This window comes from Pangasianodon hypophthalmus, chromosome 6 (genome assembly GCF_027358585.1).
Source record: "Pangasianodon hypophthalmus isolate fPanHyp1 chromosome 6, fPanHyp1.pri, whole genome shotgun sequence".
NCBI lineage: Eukaryota > Metazoa > Chordata > Actinopteri > Siluriformes > Pangasiidae > Pangasianodon > Pangasianodon hypophthalmus.
Genome location: NC_069715.1, coordinates 20,247,679 through 20,263,559, shown reverse-complemented (window position 1 = coordinate 20,263,559; position 15,881 = coordinate 20,247,679). Strand labels below are relative to the sequence as shown.

Genomic DNA, 15,881 nt, shown 5'->3' with positions numbered 1-15,881 from the left:
TGATCAGAGGCCAGTAGTAGGTCATTTACCACTTTAACCAGCACTGACTCTGTGCTATGATGAGGCCTAAATCCTGACTGATACATTTCATGAATGTTATTCCTATGTAGGTATGAGCATAACTGCTGTGCTACAACCCTTTTAGGATCTTGGAGATAAAGGGGAGGCTTGATATTGACTTATAGTTGCACAGCTGACAGGGGTTGAAGTCAGGTTTTTTTAGTCAGAGGTTTGATAACTGCTAGTTTAAAGAATTTAGGCACAAAGGGTACCTGTGATAAGGGAAGAATTGATTATTTTTAGAAGAGGTTCAGTTGCTTCTGGTATTATCTGTTTGAAGAAACATGTATGTAAGGGATCTAGTACACAAGTTGATGGTTTTGATGAGGAAATTAGTGAAATTAGTTCAGACTCTCAAAGATTCTAATTGCTGATTGCTGTTATATTGTGATCAACAGCATTAGTTATCAAATTGTCTGGTTTTAAATTTACAGTCTGAATTTTGCCCATCATTCTGAATGATCATCCCTACTACATATTGATGGTGTGCATGTTTCTGTGGTGGTCTTATTCCTAGTTAATTTTGATACAGTATTAAATAAGAATCTAGGATTAGTTTTGTTATCTTCTCTTAGGGTCGAGAGATATGTTGAAGCAGTAAGAGAATTTCTATAGCTCTGGAGGCTCTCCTGTCATGCTGTTTGAAATACTACCAATTTAGTTTGATGCCAGTTATGTTCTAATTTTTAAGTGGCCTGTTTTAAGGTGCATGTGTGATCATTATACCAGGGTGCTAGTTTTTCTCTCTAATTATTTTTCTTTTAAGTGGAGCTACATTATCTAGAGTGTAGATTCAGTTGCCTGATCAAGTTCTGTGGGGTCAGACGGTGATCCAATCATAGTTGATAACGGAGAAATTATTGATAAAACTCTGTGCAGGAGCTGATATGAATGTACGTTTGACACGCTAGGTCGGCATGGTGCGTATATTATGACTAAGATACATTTTAAATGAGATGAGATAATGATCTGAGATAGCTTCTGACTGTGGAAATGTGACTATATTTTCTATATTTAACCCGAATGTTAGTAATAGATCAAGAGTGTGACCACCAATAGGAGTGAGTCCTATTACATTCTGATTAACCCCTACTGAATCTAGAATGGACACAACCACTGTTCTCAGAGGGTCTTGTAGATTGAATATTAAAGTCTCCAACAATTAATGCTTTGTCTAAAGAAACAACCAGATTTGAGATGAAATCAACAAATTCACAAAGGAATTCAGAATATGGTCCTGGGGGTCTGTAAATAATAATTAGTGGAATCGACTTGGTAGACTTATTTTTGTGGCTACATATGTTATGTTGGTATAAAGAACTTCAAACAGGTTGAATTTATGTCTTGGTTTTTGTGTGACTCCTAGATTATCAAGATAAAACTGCGACACCTTCTGTGAGCCCAATATTGTTATTGATGTTACACATCAATGTGTGTTTAACAATCTAACAACAGTCGGATAAAAACTATCCCTAAATCTATTAGTTCACATCATCCTGAGCCATTTACCAGAGGGCAGAAAAGAAAAAAGTGCTTGTGTAGGGTGACAGTGATCTTTCATGATGCGATTTGCCTTTCTGAAGCATCGTGTAGTATAGATGCCCTCTACTGCTGGTAGCTGTGTGCCGATGATTTTCTGTGCTGTCTTAACAACGCTCTGTAGAGCTTGTCCTGTATGGAGCAACTTTAGTGCTTTAGATGTAAGAGGTCTAATATTTAACAGTCCTAGCTTCAGATCAAAAGTGCAGATCAAAAGTGAGCTTTATGTTAATTACGTTTCTAAAACAAACTTTGAGTAGTAGATGAATTCTAAACAGTTACAAACATAGATACGAATAGTAGGTGCACTAGTCTATGTGGTGTGTCTCAGAACTCAGTTGCAAGAGCAGGAAGTTTTTTTTTACTTTCACGCAGGCAAAACGAGCTATCAAATATGAAGCTCAAATAAAGATGTTCAGTAACTGCCTGGTCTAGGTTGCAGTGGTTTAAATAAATGAGTTTATATTTTGGGAAATAGAACTACATAAATTCATGAGAAAATATTGTAGGCAGGTACAAACAAAAATAATAACCCTGATGGCAGGATTAAATACAGTCACTTGCACAACTCTCAAGTGAAATGATGTTGAGGAACTGTCAGAGCCAGAATTCCCAGATGATGCTGACAGTGCTGGCATTTCTATGGCTGTTTTTTATGTTTTCCAATGTTTCCAAAAAACAAACATGTAATGGTTGTAATCATTGAATTATCCTTTTGAAATAAGGTGTTCTCTTTTTATAATCAATATTATGAGTTTGTTTAGAATGTTTAATTAATGCAAATGATTTACAGTGTGCATGATGTTCTAGTAATTACTGACTACTGACTGACAAATAAGGCCTCGCAGCCTTGGTGAAAAATCTCCTGAATTCTACTATTTTGACTGAAATAACTGTAACTGTGTGAGTGGAAGTTTTGTTACTGTCAGTTTATTGTCTCCTGCTCAGTTCATCTTTTTTTGCTGTACAAATAAATGGCAATCAGGACCACCACATAACAGCATGAACTTTATCACTGTCATGCCTCTTTACAATGGCTACTCAACCTGTTCACACTTATTCAATTTCATTTTTTATGCAACCTGAGTTTCCTGTCATACCGTGCATACATTAAAGACAATTCCTGAATTTAAAGGCAATTTTTATGATATAGAAGGCCTGTGTTATACACCCAGACTGAATTACCAACATAAATACACTGATACTAAGCAAAAATTGTGTTGGCAATTGTTTAATTTTTATTTTTTTTGGTGTCTCTGCCTGCACAGTCTGTTGTAGATATTATTCATATACATTTCTCCATCTGTCTTCAATTCTTTGTTTCTTCATGAGCACCACTCCTCACACACCTCTTCACCTCTCTTATCTCCAGAGTTTTGCCCACAAGGACTGTGATGTTCAGTATGCAGTGCTGGATACTGCAGCTTTGGCTTCCTCTCCTCGGAGCTCAGTGCACTCTTGCGGAGACCTTGTCGAGTATGCAACCATCCAGCCTAGCTCTCACTAGTGCATGCCCTTATTGGCCCTAGGCTTCTGGCCTCAAGGTACACAGATTAATGTCCTGCCTCTCTTATCTGTTCTCTTTGCTTTCTTATTCCATAAGTTTTTCCCCCACTGTTGAGATGAGCTGGAAGAGAACAGTATTAAAAAAAAAATTAGGAGGTAATTGGCTAACAATTAGCATTTTATACCAACTTCCACAACAATGGGCAGCTGCTTTTTATTAAACAAACAAACAAAAAAAAGCTTTGCAGGGGAGCTAAATGATTTTGTACCAGTTTTGCTGACTATGTCAAGCAAAATGGCTAAATGTGACTGCATTTACAGCTGCAATTCTGTTGTAGGATTACTAAAGCAACAATTAATATTGTGCTGTTATTCCTCATTTTTGAAGACGATATATGCTCCGGCATTTGTAAATGGGTTTTCGTTCCAGACAATGAAATGTCTATCAGCTATTAAAATGTTTAATCCTGGGTCTGTGTCAGCAGCCCAGGCTCCCAAGCCAACTATCCGTTGTAGCAGAACAAAAAGTTTTGTTTTCACTGGTCTGAAAATATCATGTTGTTTTTGGTCTAAAACTCACAGGAGTTACTTGTATTTTCTCTCACTGGTTAGCCTGCTCGTACTGTACTCTGTTATTTATCAGAATTACACTGTCAAATCTCATCGCACAGTAGTACAGTAGTACTTTTACCACCTATTACAACAACAACAACAACAATAATAATAATAATAATAATAATTAAGAAGAAGATGTGAGCCAGGGGCTGACTGCACAACATAGCAGATGTGTACATCTGAATGATTCTGCAAACAGCCCAAAACGTATGCTTGTGCACATAATACACTATGACTGTGGAGGCACTGCTTTTGAACCGACTGATTGCTGAAAATATGATGTAGGTCAAACTTTCCTGGCATGCTGTAACAGTGACCTAGCCTATTTTTCCAACCTGCTTGATTCCAGAAGTATCCTTTCTCTCCAGTTCATTACCCCTTAAAAGGCATTTTAGGAACTTGTATAACATTTTAAAGCATTTACCCAAACCAAACAGCCATAAAGCTTTGCATATTATTACATGGATCCATCGTCTTCTGCTAGCCAATCAGAAATTTGGATATGCTCTGATCATGTTTGAAAAGCAGAAAGCACCAAGGTCATAACCTGCCCAAGGTTCTAGAGGAGGGTCTCTTGAATGCTGGAATACTCATAAGTTTAATCACCTCTCAGTCAATCAGAAAAGTGGGGATTTGTGCTAAATGGCATTATATATATATATATATATATATATATATATATATATATATATATATATTGTGTGTGTGTGTGTACATACACACCGATCCACTGACAAGAGAATAACATTGATCTTGTTACAATGGCACCTGTCAAGGGGTGGGATATATTAAGTGAATAGTCAGTGATCAAATGAACAGTCAGTTCTCTAAGTTGATGTGTTGGAAGCAGGAAAAATGGGCAAGCGTAAGGATCCGAGTGACTTTGAAAAGGACCAAATTGTGATGGCTGGATGACTGGAACTGTGCATCTCCAAAACGGCAGGTCTTGTGGGGTGTTCCCGGTATGCAGTGGTTAGTACCTACCAAAAGTGGAAAGGACAACCAGTGAACTAGTGACAGGGCCATGGTTGCCCAAGGCTTATTGATGTGCGTGGGGAGCAATGACTAGCCCGTATGGTCAGATCCCACAGAAGGGCTACTCTAGCACAAACTGTTGAAAAAGTTAATGCTGGCTATGATAGAAAGGTGTCAGAACACACAGTGCATTGCAGGTTGCTGCATATGGGGCTGCGTAGCCGCAGACCAGTCAAAGTGTCCATGCTGACCTCTGTCCACCGCTGAAAGTGCCTACAATGGGCACATGAGCATCAGAACTGGACCATGAAGCAATGGAGTAAGGTGGTCTGGTCTGACGAATCACATTTTCTTTTACATCATGTGGATGGCCAGGTGCATGTGCGCTTATCTGGGGAAGAGATGCACCAGGATGCACTATGGGAAGAAGGCAAGCCGGCGGAGGCAGTGTGAATCTCTGGACAATGTTCTGCTGGAAATCCTTGGGTCTGGGCATTCATGGGCATGTTACTGTGACACATACCACCTACCTAAACATTGTTGCAGACCAAGTACACCCCTTCATGGCAGCGGTATTCCCTAATGGCAGTGGCCTCTTTCAGCTGGATAATGCGCCCTGTCACACTGCAAAAATTGTTCAGGAATGGCTTGAGGAACATGACAAAGAGTTCAAGGTGTTGACTTGGCCTCCAAATTCCCCAGAGCTCAATCCCATCGAGCATCTGTGCAGCAAGCTGTTCCGGCCCTAAGGCAGCAAAGCAGACCCATAGCATGATGCTCCTTCCACCATATCCTCTGAAATATGTTTGATTATGGCATGGTTCACTGGGCATGGTTCATATGAACAGATCATTTTAAAGAGTAGACTCTGCCTGTAACCAGAGCAAACACAAACACTATGTGTTTTATAGGACAGTGCCTGACTCCATTTAGCCTTTTGACAAGTTGTTAGCCCAGAGGTTTACATTTTTAAACATAGACTATGACTGTTTACATGGTGTACGAGTTTTTGCGTTTTATCAGTTTAGGCAGAATGGGTTTGTCTACTATTATGACTTGAAAGAAGAAGACAACATGTTATGAGTAATGCAGGCAGGTTTTAAAGTTCTCAAACTTCCTCTTGCATCTGTATTTGGATGTTGAGTGGGTAAGGAGGTAAGCGGGGGATGGTAGAGCAGGGGTGTGTGAGTTAAGGCAATGTAACATGTGGGCAGGGGGCAGACATATGCTGGTAAATGCACATATATTAACATACATTTATGAACCGTTTATCACTGTAGAAAATGTACTGCATATACTGTATGTTAGCACACACCATCATACCGTATTATGGTTCATATACAATTGATTGCTTGACTTTCATCTTGGCATTTAAATTCATCTTGGCAATTTATCCCATGTATCCATTCTTTCAAGAATGTGCTCTTAAAAAATTCATGTTAATCATATCCATTCAAGGGGTAAACAGCCTTTCACACCTAGGTGGCTGGGCCAAGCAGGCAGAGAGGTAAGCGGGCATGACCTTGAGAAACCATCATGTATCTGCAAGTTAGTGTGTGAGTGATAGCTAGGTAGCTACTGCAGTTTTATATAGTCTTTATGTAGCCAATGGCTCCAGAGACGATCCTGTGGGTACCCAGTCCACATCCCCTGTGTGATTTGGGCCGCAAACGTGCACCATGTACATACGTACACATTTTTTTATGCTTTACAATGCCGCTCAATCTGTACCACGCATGTGTGACACTACATTACATTTTGTGACATTTTGAAATAACTCACAGAACATATGTAAAAGTACTGCATATTAACTCTGTTAGGAACAGCATCAATTACCACAGCAAATTCTGTTTTAGTGCCTGGAGTATTTTATTGATTTTAAAAAAAAAAAAAAGAATAAAACATTTATTTATAGAAACTGGATAGCTTAATTCTCTTAATCAGTTAAACTTTAAGCAAGACGTAAGTTTAGACCACCATACTTGATACTCAGGCAGGATCATCCATGTCCCCCTGCCCCATCAGGGCCAATTGGAGACGCAGATCATGTAACCATACCTCCCCTAAAACTTTGGGCAAGCTAGCCTTCAGTGATTTCACCATTTCTGAACAGACCCGAATTTCAGAATGGCTAGGAGAAGACAAGTATTCTGGGTATTGTAGTATTTGTCAGGGCAACATTAGAAGTTGACAGTTAAAAAAAATTGAAATGTTTCAAACAATCATAATCATTATTACTATTTATCACTTTATACTCTTCTGTTTTGCCCCATGGTGGAAAAGTGTATACAAATGCAATGAAATCTGCAAAAGAGGGACAAACAGAAAAATTGCTTTAGTAGTGTCACTATTCTAGAGAACATGTAGAAACAAACAACAGTAAAATGAAATGCCGGATTCACTTTACATCAGATCCACAGCTGGTGTGACCAACTGACAAATAAGGCATTAATGCCTTGCTATTTTTAACGACACAAATGAACTGTGAGATCTCACTGATGTTCTTTCCTGCTCAGAAAAGGCCATGGGAGACATTTACTACATGCTGATGTATTTCACTGTTCTATTGGACTATACTGATTTGCACCTATATTTACTTTCTGGTTTTATTTGTTTGTTTGGTTGTTGGTTTGTTTATTGGTACTGACATTAGGCGTAATAGACTGAGCCATATATTGGAACTAACAATTTGGTGTTATTTCCGTATAATAGCAGAAGGATCAGACCGTACCTCTCTAAATATGCAACACAACCTCCTGACTATGCATTTGCTTTCTTGCAGCTTTATTACTACAAACTATTAAGCCACAGAAAATTACCCAAAATTATCCAATGTTGCACCTGGTATTAAATTAAATATAATACATAATCGCTTTCCCTGGCTTTACAATTCCACTGACTTTCTGTAGCTGTCTGCTAGGTCAAAGTCAGTCAGTAGGGTTTAAAGAGGTTTGTTTTTCATTTCTATGTTTCACATCAACAATATTCAATTTGATTTATAATAACATTTAATGTGGCAATCTTACGTTTACAAGCTATAAAAATCATTTTTTGAATGTTGACCAGAACAACAGCAACATCCATAACTACTATGTCTACTCCTTTTTAATTTTATTAGAAAAAGAATGAGGAAAAACCAGAAGAATAGCTATTAGCCTATAAAGGCTGCTAATCTTCAAGACGGTAGTATTGTTTACTTTGATCATCAAGACTGTATTCACTCACATATTTTTTAGATGCTATGGACTAAAATCATTATTTTAGAGAATAATAGTGAAAATAACTGTATTTTATTCATCTCACATCAGTAATTCAGGAAGGGAAAACGTTTTCAAGACTTGAAAGTGTAAAATTGATGACAACATTTATCTTATATTATTTGTTTTTCTGCTATAGTACACACAGTCAAAATAAAATGTTGATTTTAACTTATAACCCTACTCTTTATATGCCTTCTATTCATACACAATGCAAATTTCATCTCTGTTATCATGCCCTATACCACCATTTTTTGTGTGTTTGCATTTACAAGACTTTGTATGTTTGGAGACACTTAAGGCTTACACAACACTGATGTGCTGTGTAATAAGAATTACACATTACTGTGCATAAAGATTTACACATACTGTTCATAATTTACACATTACTGTGCATTTCATAATGCTGATACAGTGTTTAATAAGGTTTACACGTTACTGTATAATATGGCTCACACATCAGTAAAGTTTAAGATTAGTTAAAGACAAGTCTGGGCAACTCTTATCATCCAAGCTAATGAGTGCTCCAAGGAAAAAGAAGATTTTGCAAGACTGGTATGTGCACGTTTTGCTGTTGTAAACTCACATGGCCCTTACTCATCAAAGTTGCATTGAAATAAGTGTTTCAATTTGGTTTTTCACAGAATTGCAAACAAATTATGTATGAATGAATCAGCACCTGATTCATGAAACTGTCATACATCATCAAGGCAAGCAATGATTTGCATAAACTAAGGAAGATACAAGGAATGAAACTTCTAGGATTGGATGAATAAAGTGAACAATGAGAAGGAAAAAAATTAATTTCAGTCAAGCTAAGTTAGCAGAGCTATTGTCTGAATTTGCTGCAAAATAAAATACAGTTATGCACATACACTGTTTTTTATAGATCAGCTAGGAAACTTTCCAGCCCCACCTGTAGTTATGTAACCTGTATTTCTGGCTAGATTTTAATTTATTTTAGAACTCCAAAAGAGTCAGTTTGAACGACAGTCAAATTTAATAGTTTATTTAAATAATCAAGTTTCTATTTTCTATTTTCAAGTTAGTGCTGGTTTCATATCAACATGATATGTCATGTTGATTGTTGTCACAGTAGGCTCTGAGGAATCTTCCATCTTTCTTTTTTTGGTGGGCACAGAGGGGGTGTTGGCTCCTCATGTTGGGCATGCTGGACATAGTCTTGAATTTTTCAGTCTATCAGGGCTGCAAGATATGACTTAGGGATAACTGATTCAGGGATTATTTGTGTGGGGGGTCCTTCAAAGACCCAGGATAAGGCATCTGGCTTACCATTCTTGGACCCAAGTCTGTAGTGAGCATGAAGTTAAAATGTGAAAAAAAAAAAAAAAAAAGCAGCTCCTTGTTACCAGTGTCATAATTCTGTTCGGCTGGTGTCAACTTCCTAGAATAAAAGTCTCTGGGACAGCACCAGCATGACTTTCTGATATGTCAACTGCTACCAGAAACTGGAGCTTGGGGTTTGGGTTACGCAAAATGGGGGCAGTGCTAAATCTTTTCTTTAGGTTTTGAGGCGGAGCCTTCTGTAACAAAGGGCTCCCAGAGACAGAGTAATGATCCATTTGAAGTAGGTTTATTTTGTGAAACTCAAGGTCAAGAGTCCAAGGCCAAGAGTCCACAGTCCAAGGCCAGCTACATGAATTGGGTTCTTGTCTTTTCTGTTGTTATGCTGTTGAATGTGAACTATCAACCATTCCACACTGAGTGAGAGTTCACATTCAACAGCATAACAAAAATGCTTATACACCAGCTTCCCCAAAATATCATTAGGTGGGAGATAGAGTATCATAAATATTACACCTTTGATGGCAATGATGTAATAGCTATGATATTTGAAGAAAATTATTTCTTTTACTTTTATATCAAATTGAATTTGCCAAATGTTTCACTGTGCAGAGAATATCATACTTTAGATACTTTTATGTTTATTTGTTACGTCTATGACACATGTTTAGATTTAACTTTTTTTAAATAAAATCATTGAGCCTCATTTATCACGCTGGATATGAACTGATTTGTTTGTAAATCTTTCATAGTAGCATTTACAGAATAAATTTAATATTCATGAAAATCCCGTAATTTCGGAAGAATCTTCATATCCTACTTGTGCTCCTGAGTGTGTGTAAATGTATGCTTAAGAAGACTAACTAATGTAAACTTCGATTGTTCTACTTCAAATCATATAATTTACACAGAGTACTGCACTTTTACATATGGATTATACTGTGAAGTATAAATTGCTTATTTATTCATGTTACAGCATTTGACAGATGCTCTTATCACAAAAATGCTTTATAGTCTCTATCAAAAACACATCCTCATGATAAATATTTCAATATGAATTCCAAAGAACTGTCACTGCCAGTGAAAGATCAGATAAGAAAAAAAAAAGCCTGTACAGTTCTGGAATAACATCCTATGGGCAGAGGAGGCAAAGATCAACTTGTATCAGAATGATGAGAAGAGAAGAGTAAGGAACTGCTCCTGATCTGAAGGATACCACCTCATCTGTTAAGCATGGTGGAGGCTGTGTTATGGCATAGGCATATATGGCTTCCAATGAAACTGGTTCCTTTGTATTTATAAATAACTCCTAGAAAATACATTTATTCTAAGGAAAAATGTGGGCGTGACATAAGGGTCAAGTGAACTTGTGAAACATCAGAACTGTCTTCCCAAAAATAGTTTGTGAAGCTGTAACTTAAAATGAAATTCAGCCTCTGACTTACAAACAACAAAGACTAGAGGGAAAAAAAGCAATATCAAGAACTGGAGAATCAGAACATAGTACAAAAAGGCTCAGTAAAGACAGACGGGTAAGCACTGAACAACACGTCACGCCAAACAAAGACACATGGGGTATAAATACACAAACTAATTAAACTAACTAAAGGCAAACTGAAACAGGTGTGGGCAATAAAAGACACATGAAGGAAGCAGCCAATGACAATACAAGGGCAGGGTCAGGACATGAATCAAAACAATGGCAATGTAAACACACATGACAATGTACACGAAAATGTGGAAGTGTGCGCCAATGCACTGCTGGCTCTTATGCTGACAGTACGGCTCTGTATTCTCTGTGCTCAGGTGATTTTTATGATTTGTGCACATGGCAAAGGTTTGTTTCCTTTTTTTTGTCGTGGTATTTCTGACCATTGAATGGAGGCATTTTAAGCATGCATTTTCAGCCCTACCTACTGCTCAATCAATATTTTGTAGCTGGTTTGTTTAAATAAGTGCAGTGACAAAACAAACCAAATAGCAAACAAACCAAAAGTATCAGTTTTGCTCTGATTCAGACTCAGCAGCCAGACTAAGAGGTGTGAAAGCACCCTAAATTTCAGTTGTGTTTTTTTGCCCATCCTAAGCCACACTGCATGCCTTCCATGCTCTTTCCCTACACCACTGGCTGCACCCACAGCACAGGGAGAGGCAATGTGATCCTTGTAGACAGTGGCAGTACTGAGACCACCTCGCTGACCTGTTGTTTTGGTCCAGATCCGAGTGTGAGTGCTGTGTTCTCGCCTACACAAACGAACCACGCCAAAGAGGAAATCGCATCAGGGTTCAACTCAAATGAAAGCACCCTTAATTATCATGCAGTTGGACTGCAAATATTAGTGAAATTAAGAAAAACATGTTTTGATATTTGATTTGTAAGAATATTTAGTGTATTTTTTCCACACTTCTGTGTTTATGAATTGGCCTTGTGCTATTCGCTGAGATGAAGGTGAGCATGTTAAGAGGCAACACATACAGTATGTCTGGAGTCACATATGTCTGTAGCTCAAAAATCACTGGCTGTAAAGGCATAAAACACAGGGCTATACCTTCTCAATTTGAATAGATTGTCAATGTGGAATTGTAGTTTAAGCCACTGCTTGTAGGACCTGGAGAAAGTGCACGGTGATGCCCAGGTGGCAGCAGCACAGACTTCTTGGCGAAGCACACCTCTTCTTGTAAGGTTGTATGTCATAGTAGGGGCTGGGCATTCGCCCTGTCTGTGTGCCATGGTGATGACATCCACCACGCATTAGACCAGCCTCTGCTTAGACAAGAGAGTCCTTCATGTTTTTCCTCCATGGCAGAAAAATAGTCTGAGGATCAGATGGCCACTATCCAGTCTAAATAATACGTTAAGGCATGTATGGGTCACAGCCAGAAATGCTCTGCAGACTCACCTTCATTGCAAGGTTATATGTCAAATGACTGATTCACAAAGCTGGGTGATATGTCCTTGGTCAGGAATCCAGGATTCAACCACAAAGTTTCCCCAGAGCCCTCTGACCACCAACACACAAAGTGAATTGTGTGGTTCAGTCACATTTGCTTGTGACTGAGGTCTGTATTTATTTCTTAAAAAGCAGTTCCCTGTTGATTGTTTTTCATTAAAGAGATTAAGCTACATAGGAACAAAGTATTTACTTTTCAATGTGGTACATTTTCTGCATATCACTAATGAAAAGCAATACAGTGTGTGTAGTGTACATCATGTTTCTTTATTGGTGTGACTGCATTTTGCTCTGGCACAGAATCTTTTCCATTGTTAGAGGACTGCTAACAATTACTCTTCCTCCTCATGGCTTGTTTTTGTTCTGATATTCAGTGTCAGCTGTAAGTCTTCATATAGAAAGAAAAGTACCTTTGCAAATTATGTCCAATCATCAAGTTGTAGAAACATCTCAAGGATTATCAATGTTAACAGGCATACCTGAGCTTTATTTCGAGTGTAAAGCTATGATTGCTGAATGCTTATGTAAAATCGATATTTCACATTTAAATGTGAATTTTTTTTTAGCTTAATTTTACAAAACTTTTTTTACAAACCTATTTTTCCTTTTTCATTATGGAGTATGTTTTGCAGATTTTTGCTGAAAAAATAAAGAGTTATGTTTTTAAGTTATCATGTTATTATAAGTTAGAGTTGATTCCTGGGGAACACAACAGTTTTATTATGAAATGTGTATATAATACATAGATTACAGAGTTTATTGTGAAATATGTATATAATAGCTTCAGTCTGGGGATCAGTGAAGATATGTTGAAATCTTTGCATGAATTACTTTTTATCTCCATACTGAAATATGTTTTTTATATTTCCATTTTGTGTTAAATGATTCTAGTTTTATTTTCTTTTCCTTGGCGATGTCATTATAGAGCTTTATGATGGAAAGTAAGCAAGTTAAGTTACATGGGCTAAAGTAAGTTTCTTGCCAATTCAAGGATAAAGGAAATATATAACTGGTTAGGATACACTTTGTTTCAGCAGCAAAACAGAAAAGATCAGAATTAAATATGACAATGTGAATGTATTCTCTATATATATTCTCTAATTAATATATATATATATATATATATATATATATATATATATATATATATATATATATATAGTGTGTGAGTGTGTGTGCATGTATGTTTGTCACTGCTTTCTTCTATGTTGTCTTTATTCTCATGTTTTCACAGAACTCTGGGACCCAGCGATCTGAAAACCAAGCGACGTATGTGAACTACCATCCTATGGACAGTCAGAAACACTGTTTTAAGCTTCAGCATGACTCTGCATACCCGTCTGTTATCTTACTACCCCAAACCCCTTATACCCAGCACCCTGCCTACACTGCCATGCACACTTTCCAGCCCAACACTGCTCTTCCTGCCCAGTGTGATTCTTTTTCCTTCCCAAAAGAACATTCTGTGTAAACTAGCTCAGGACCCATATTGATCAGATCTCTCAGAGCAGGAAGTCAATCAAACTCACTCACTCACTGACAGTATGTAGATAATGGTATAGTCAATTGTATTAACTATTAAGTAATGCTTACACATAAAATTAAAAACAATCTGGGAAAATGCATCACTGCAGCAGTAATGATTTGGGACTGTTAGGTTGCATTTGATGTTAGAATTGTAATGTAGTCCATAACTGAATGACAAATTATTTCTCCCCTATTTCCTGTAGCCATCTTTATGAAACAACAAAGAAACAGAGCAAAAGCATGTTTCTGCATGTTAATAATATTAACATAAAAATCATATTAACACAACAACTAAATATAGATTCCCGATAGGTGCAGATAACCGGCAGACATCATAAACACTCAACTATGACATGATGCTGTTGTAAATTCATTAAAAAATTGACATGTTCTACTATATGGAGTTCTGAAAACACAGTGTAATGTATGTGACTGTGGTTCTACAACTGAGTGAAGTGACATGTTTATATGGAGTTCTGAAAAAAGAAGGTTATGTAACTGTGGTTGTACAATTGTGTTCTGTTCTGTGGTTTTACTCATGTGCAGCCTGTAAAAGGCCTCTGTTATGTCACACTTGTCCTCTGGTGGTAACAGTTTACAATACTGTTCAACAAGTCATAGGTATCCATGCAGGAATGAATGAGTAGTTCTTCATTAATACTTATTTTGTTCCTATGAACTTCTAAGAACTACTAGTTAATTACTCGTGTTCATAGAAGTTCAAGTTTAACTAAGCAGTAATTACTGAGTCTTACATCTGCAGAACTACTAGCTAACTATGGATCTTTTGTAATAACTACTGATTAATTATTGACAACATTGACATTAATTTCTATTAGCTAAACCTTACCTTCCTCTTGGAGATCTACTACCTAATATACCTAAACCTATTCCAATACCTCAGTGTCTAAAATGTAAATGTCTATATGAGTTATTATATCTCTCCTCAGAGGAGCACAGGGTCTGTGTGTTGTTTTTAAAAAAGGAAATGCACAATAATAACCTGCACAAGTACAATTTGTAATGTACATTTGCATTTATTGCATGTAGCAATGAGTAACAAATCTTCTTCACTAACATTTTCAACAGTGTTGTAAATAATTTACTTTTAAATAACAAAACACCAACACATCAGTAGTTAGTAATTAATTACCATGTGTGATACTGAAGAAAAACACAATATCACTTCAGTCATTAGTAAGGAGTTTCCCTTTATTGTTTAATCTATATATTTAAAATACAAAAAAACAACATTCTTAAGTGATTCATACAACTTGAAGTTGTTATAATGGTACAAAGCAAGTCTGTCAATTTAATATAAATTTAACTTTTTTTTTTTTTTTTAACGTAGAATTCCAAATGTCTTGCTCTTTTCTAGTGCTTCTCACTACATGTGGTATATTTTAAAGGAATTGTAGAACCTACACAGTGCACTATGTGGTCACTAGGATGTCATCTGAGATTCAACCACAGAAAAAGAGTGACTCTACTAAGAGCCTAATCAAAATTCTTAACTATGCATATGTAAAATTAGTTTTAGAATATACACAGTGTATTAGTATTTTATATTTGATTACAAAGTTAATCTTTTAATACATATACAGTACTGTGCAAAAGTCTTAGGCACATGCAAAGAAATGCTGTAGAGCAAAGATGCCTTCAAAAATAATGAAACTAAATGTTTCTACATTAAAAAAATATACTATAAAGAGCAGTAAACAGTGATAAATGAAACAAAGTCAATATTTGGTGTGACGATCCTTCGCTTTTTTTAAAAAAAATAGTAGTTTTATAAGGAAATGAGCTGTAAGTTTTACTGAGCATCTTGCAGAAGCAGCCACAGTTCTTCTGGAGACTTTGACTCTCACACTTGCTTCTTATTTTTGCAGCAAAAGCCAGCAGCCTTCATTATGTTTTTTTTTTTTTTTCTGAAAAGTGTCTCTTCTGTAATATGCTGCTTTCTTTACTGACATACAAACATTTTTCTATAACATTTAATTTTGTGCTGGAAAACTAATGTTTGGAAATCTAAAATGTTTTTGTGCTGAATCAATCATGTAGAAGTCATAAAATAAAAATATATAACAAAGTTTGTGTGAAAAAAAATAGGGTGCCTAAGACTTTAGCACAGTACTGTACATCCAAA

The 15,881-nt window shown here is 36.7% G+C and overlaps 1 protein-coding gene across 2 annotated transcripts in view; it reads left to right on the top strand.

Annotated features, from left to right (window-relative positions):
* Positions 1 to 15,654, top strand: part of nectin1b (nectin cell adhesion molecule 1b) — a 165,812-nt gene extending 150,158 nt beyond the window's left edge. The window contains exons 9-10 of one of the 2 annotated variants that reach the window (XM_053235186.1): positions 2,972 to 3,143; positions 13,443 to 13,580. In XM_053235186.1, the coding sequence (XP_053091161.1) occupies positions 2,972 to 3,106 (135 nt within the window). In that variant the 3' untranslated portion in view covers positions 3,107 to 3,143; positions 13,443 to 13,580. Of the gene's footprint in view, positions 1 to 2,971; positions 3,144 to 13,442 lie in introns of both variants that reach the window. The other variant, XM_053235185.1, reaches the window with a different exon arrangement.
* Positions 15,655 to 15,881: the final 227 nt, after the last annotated feature.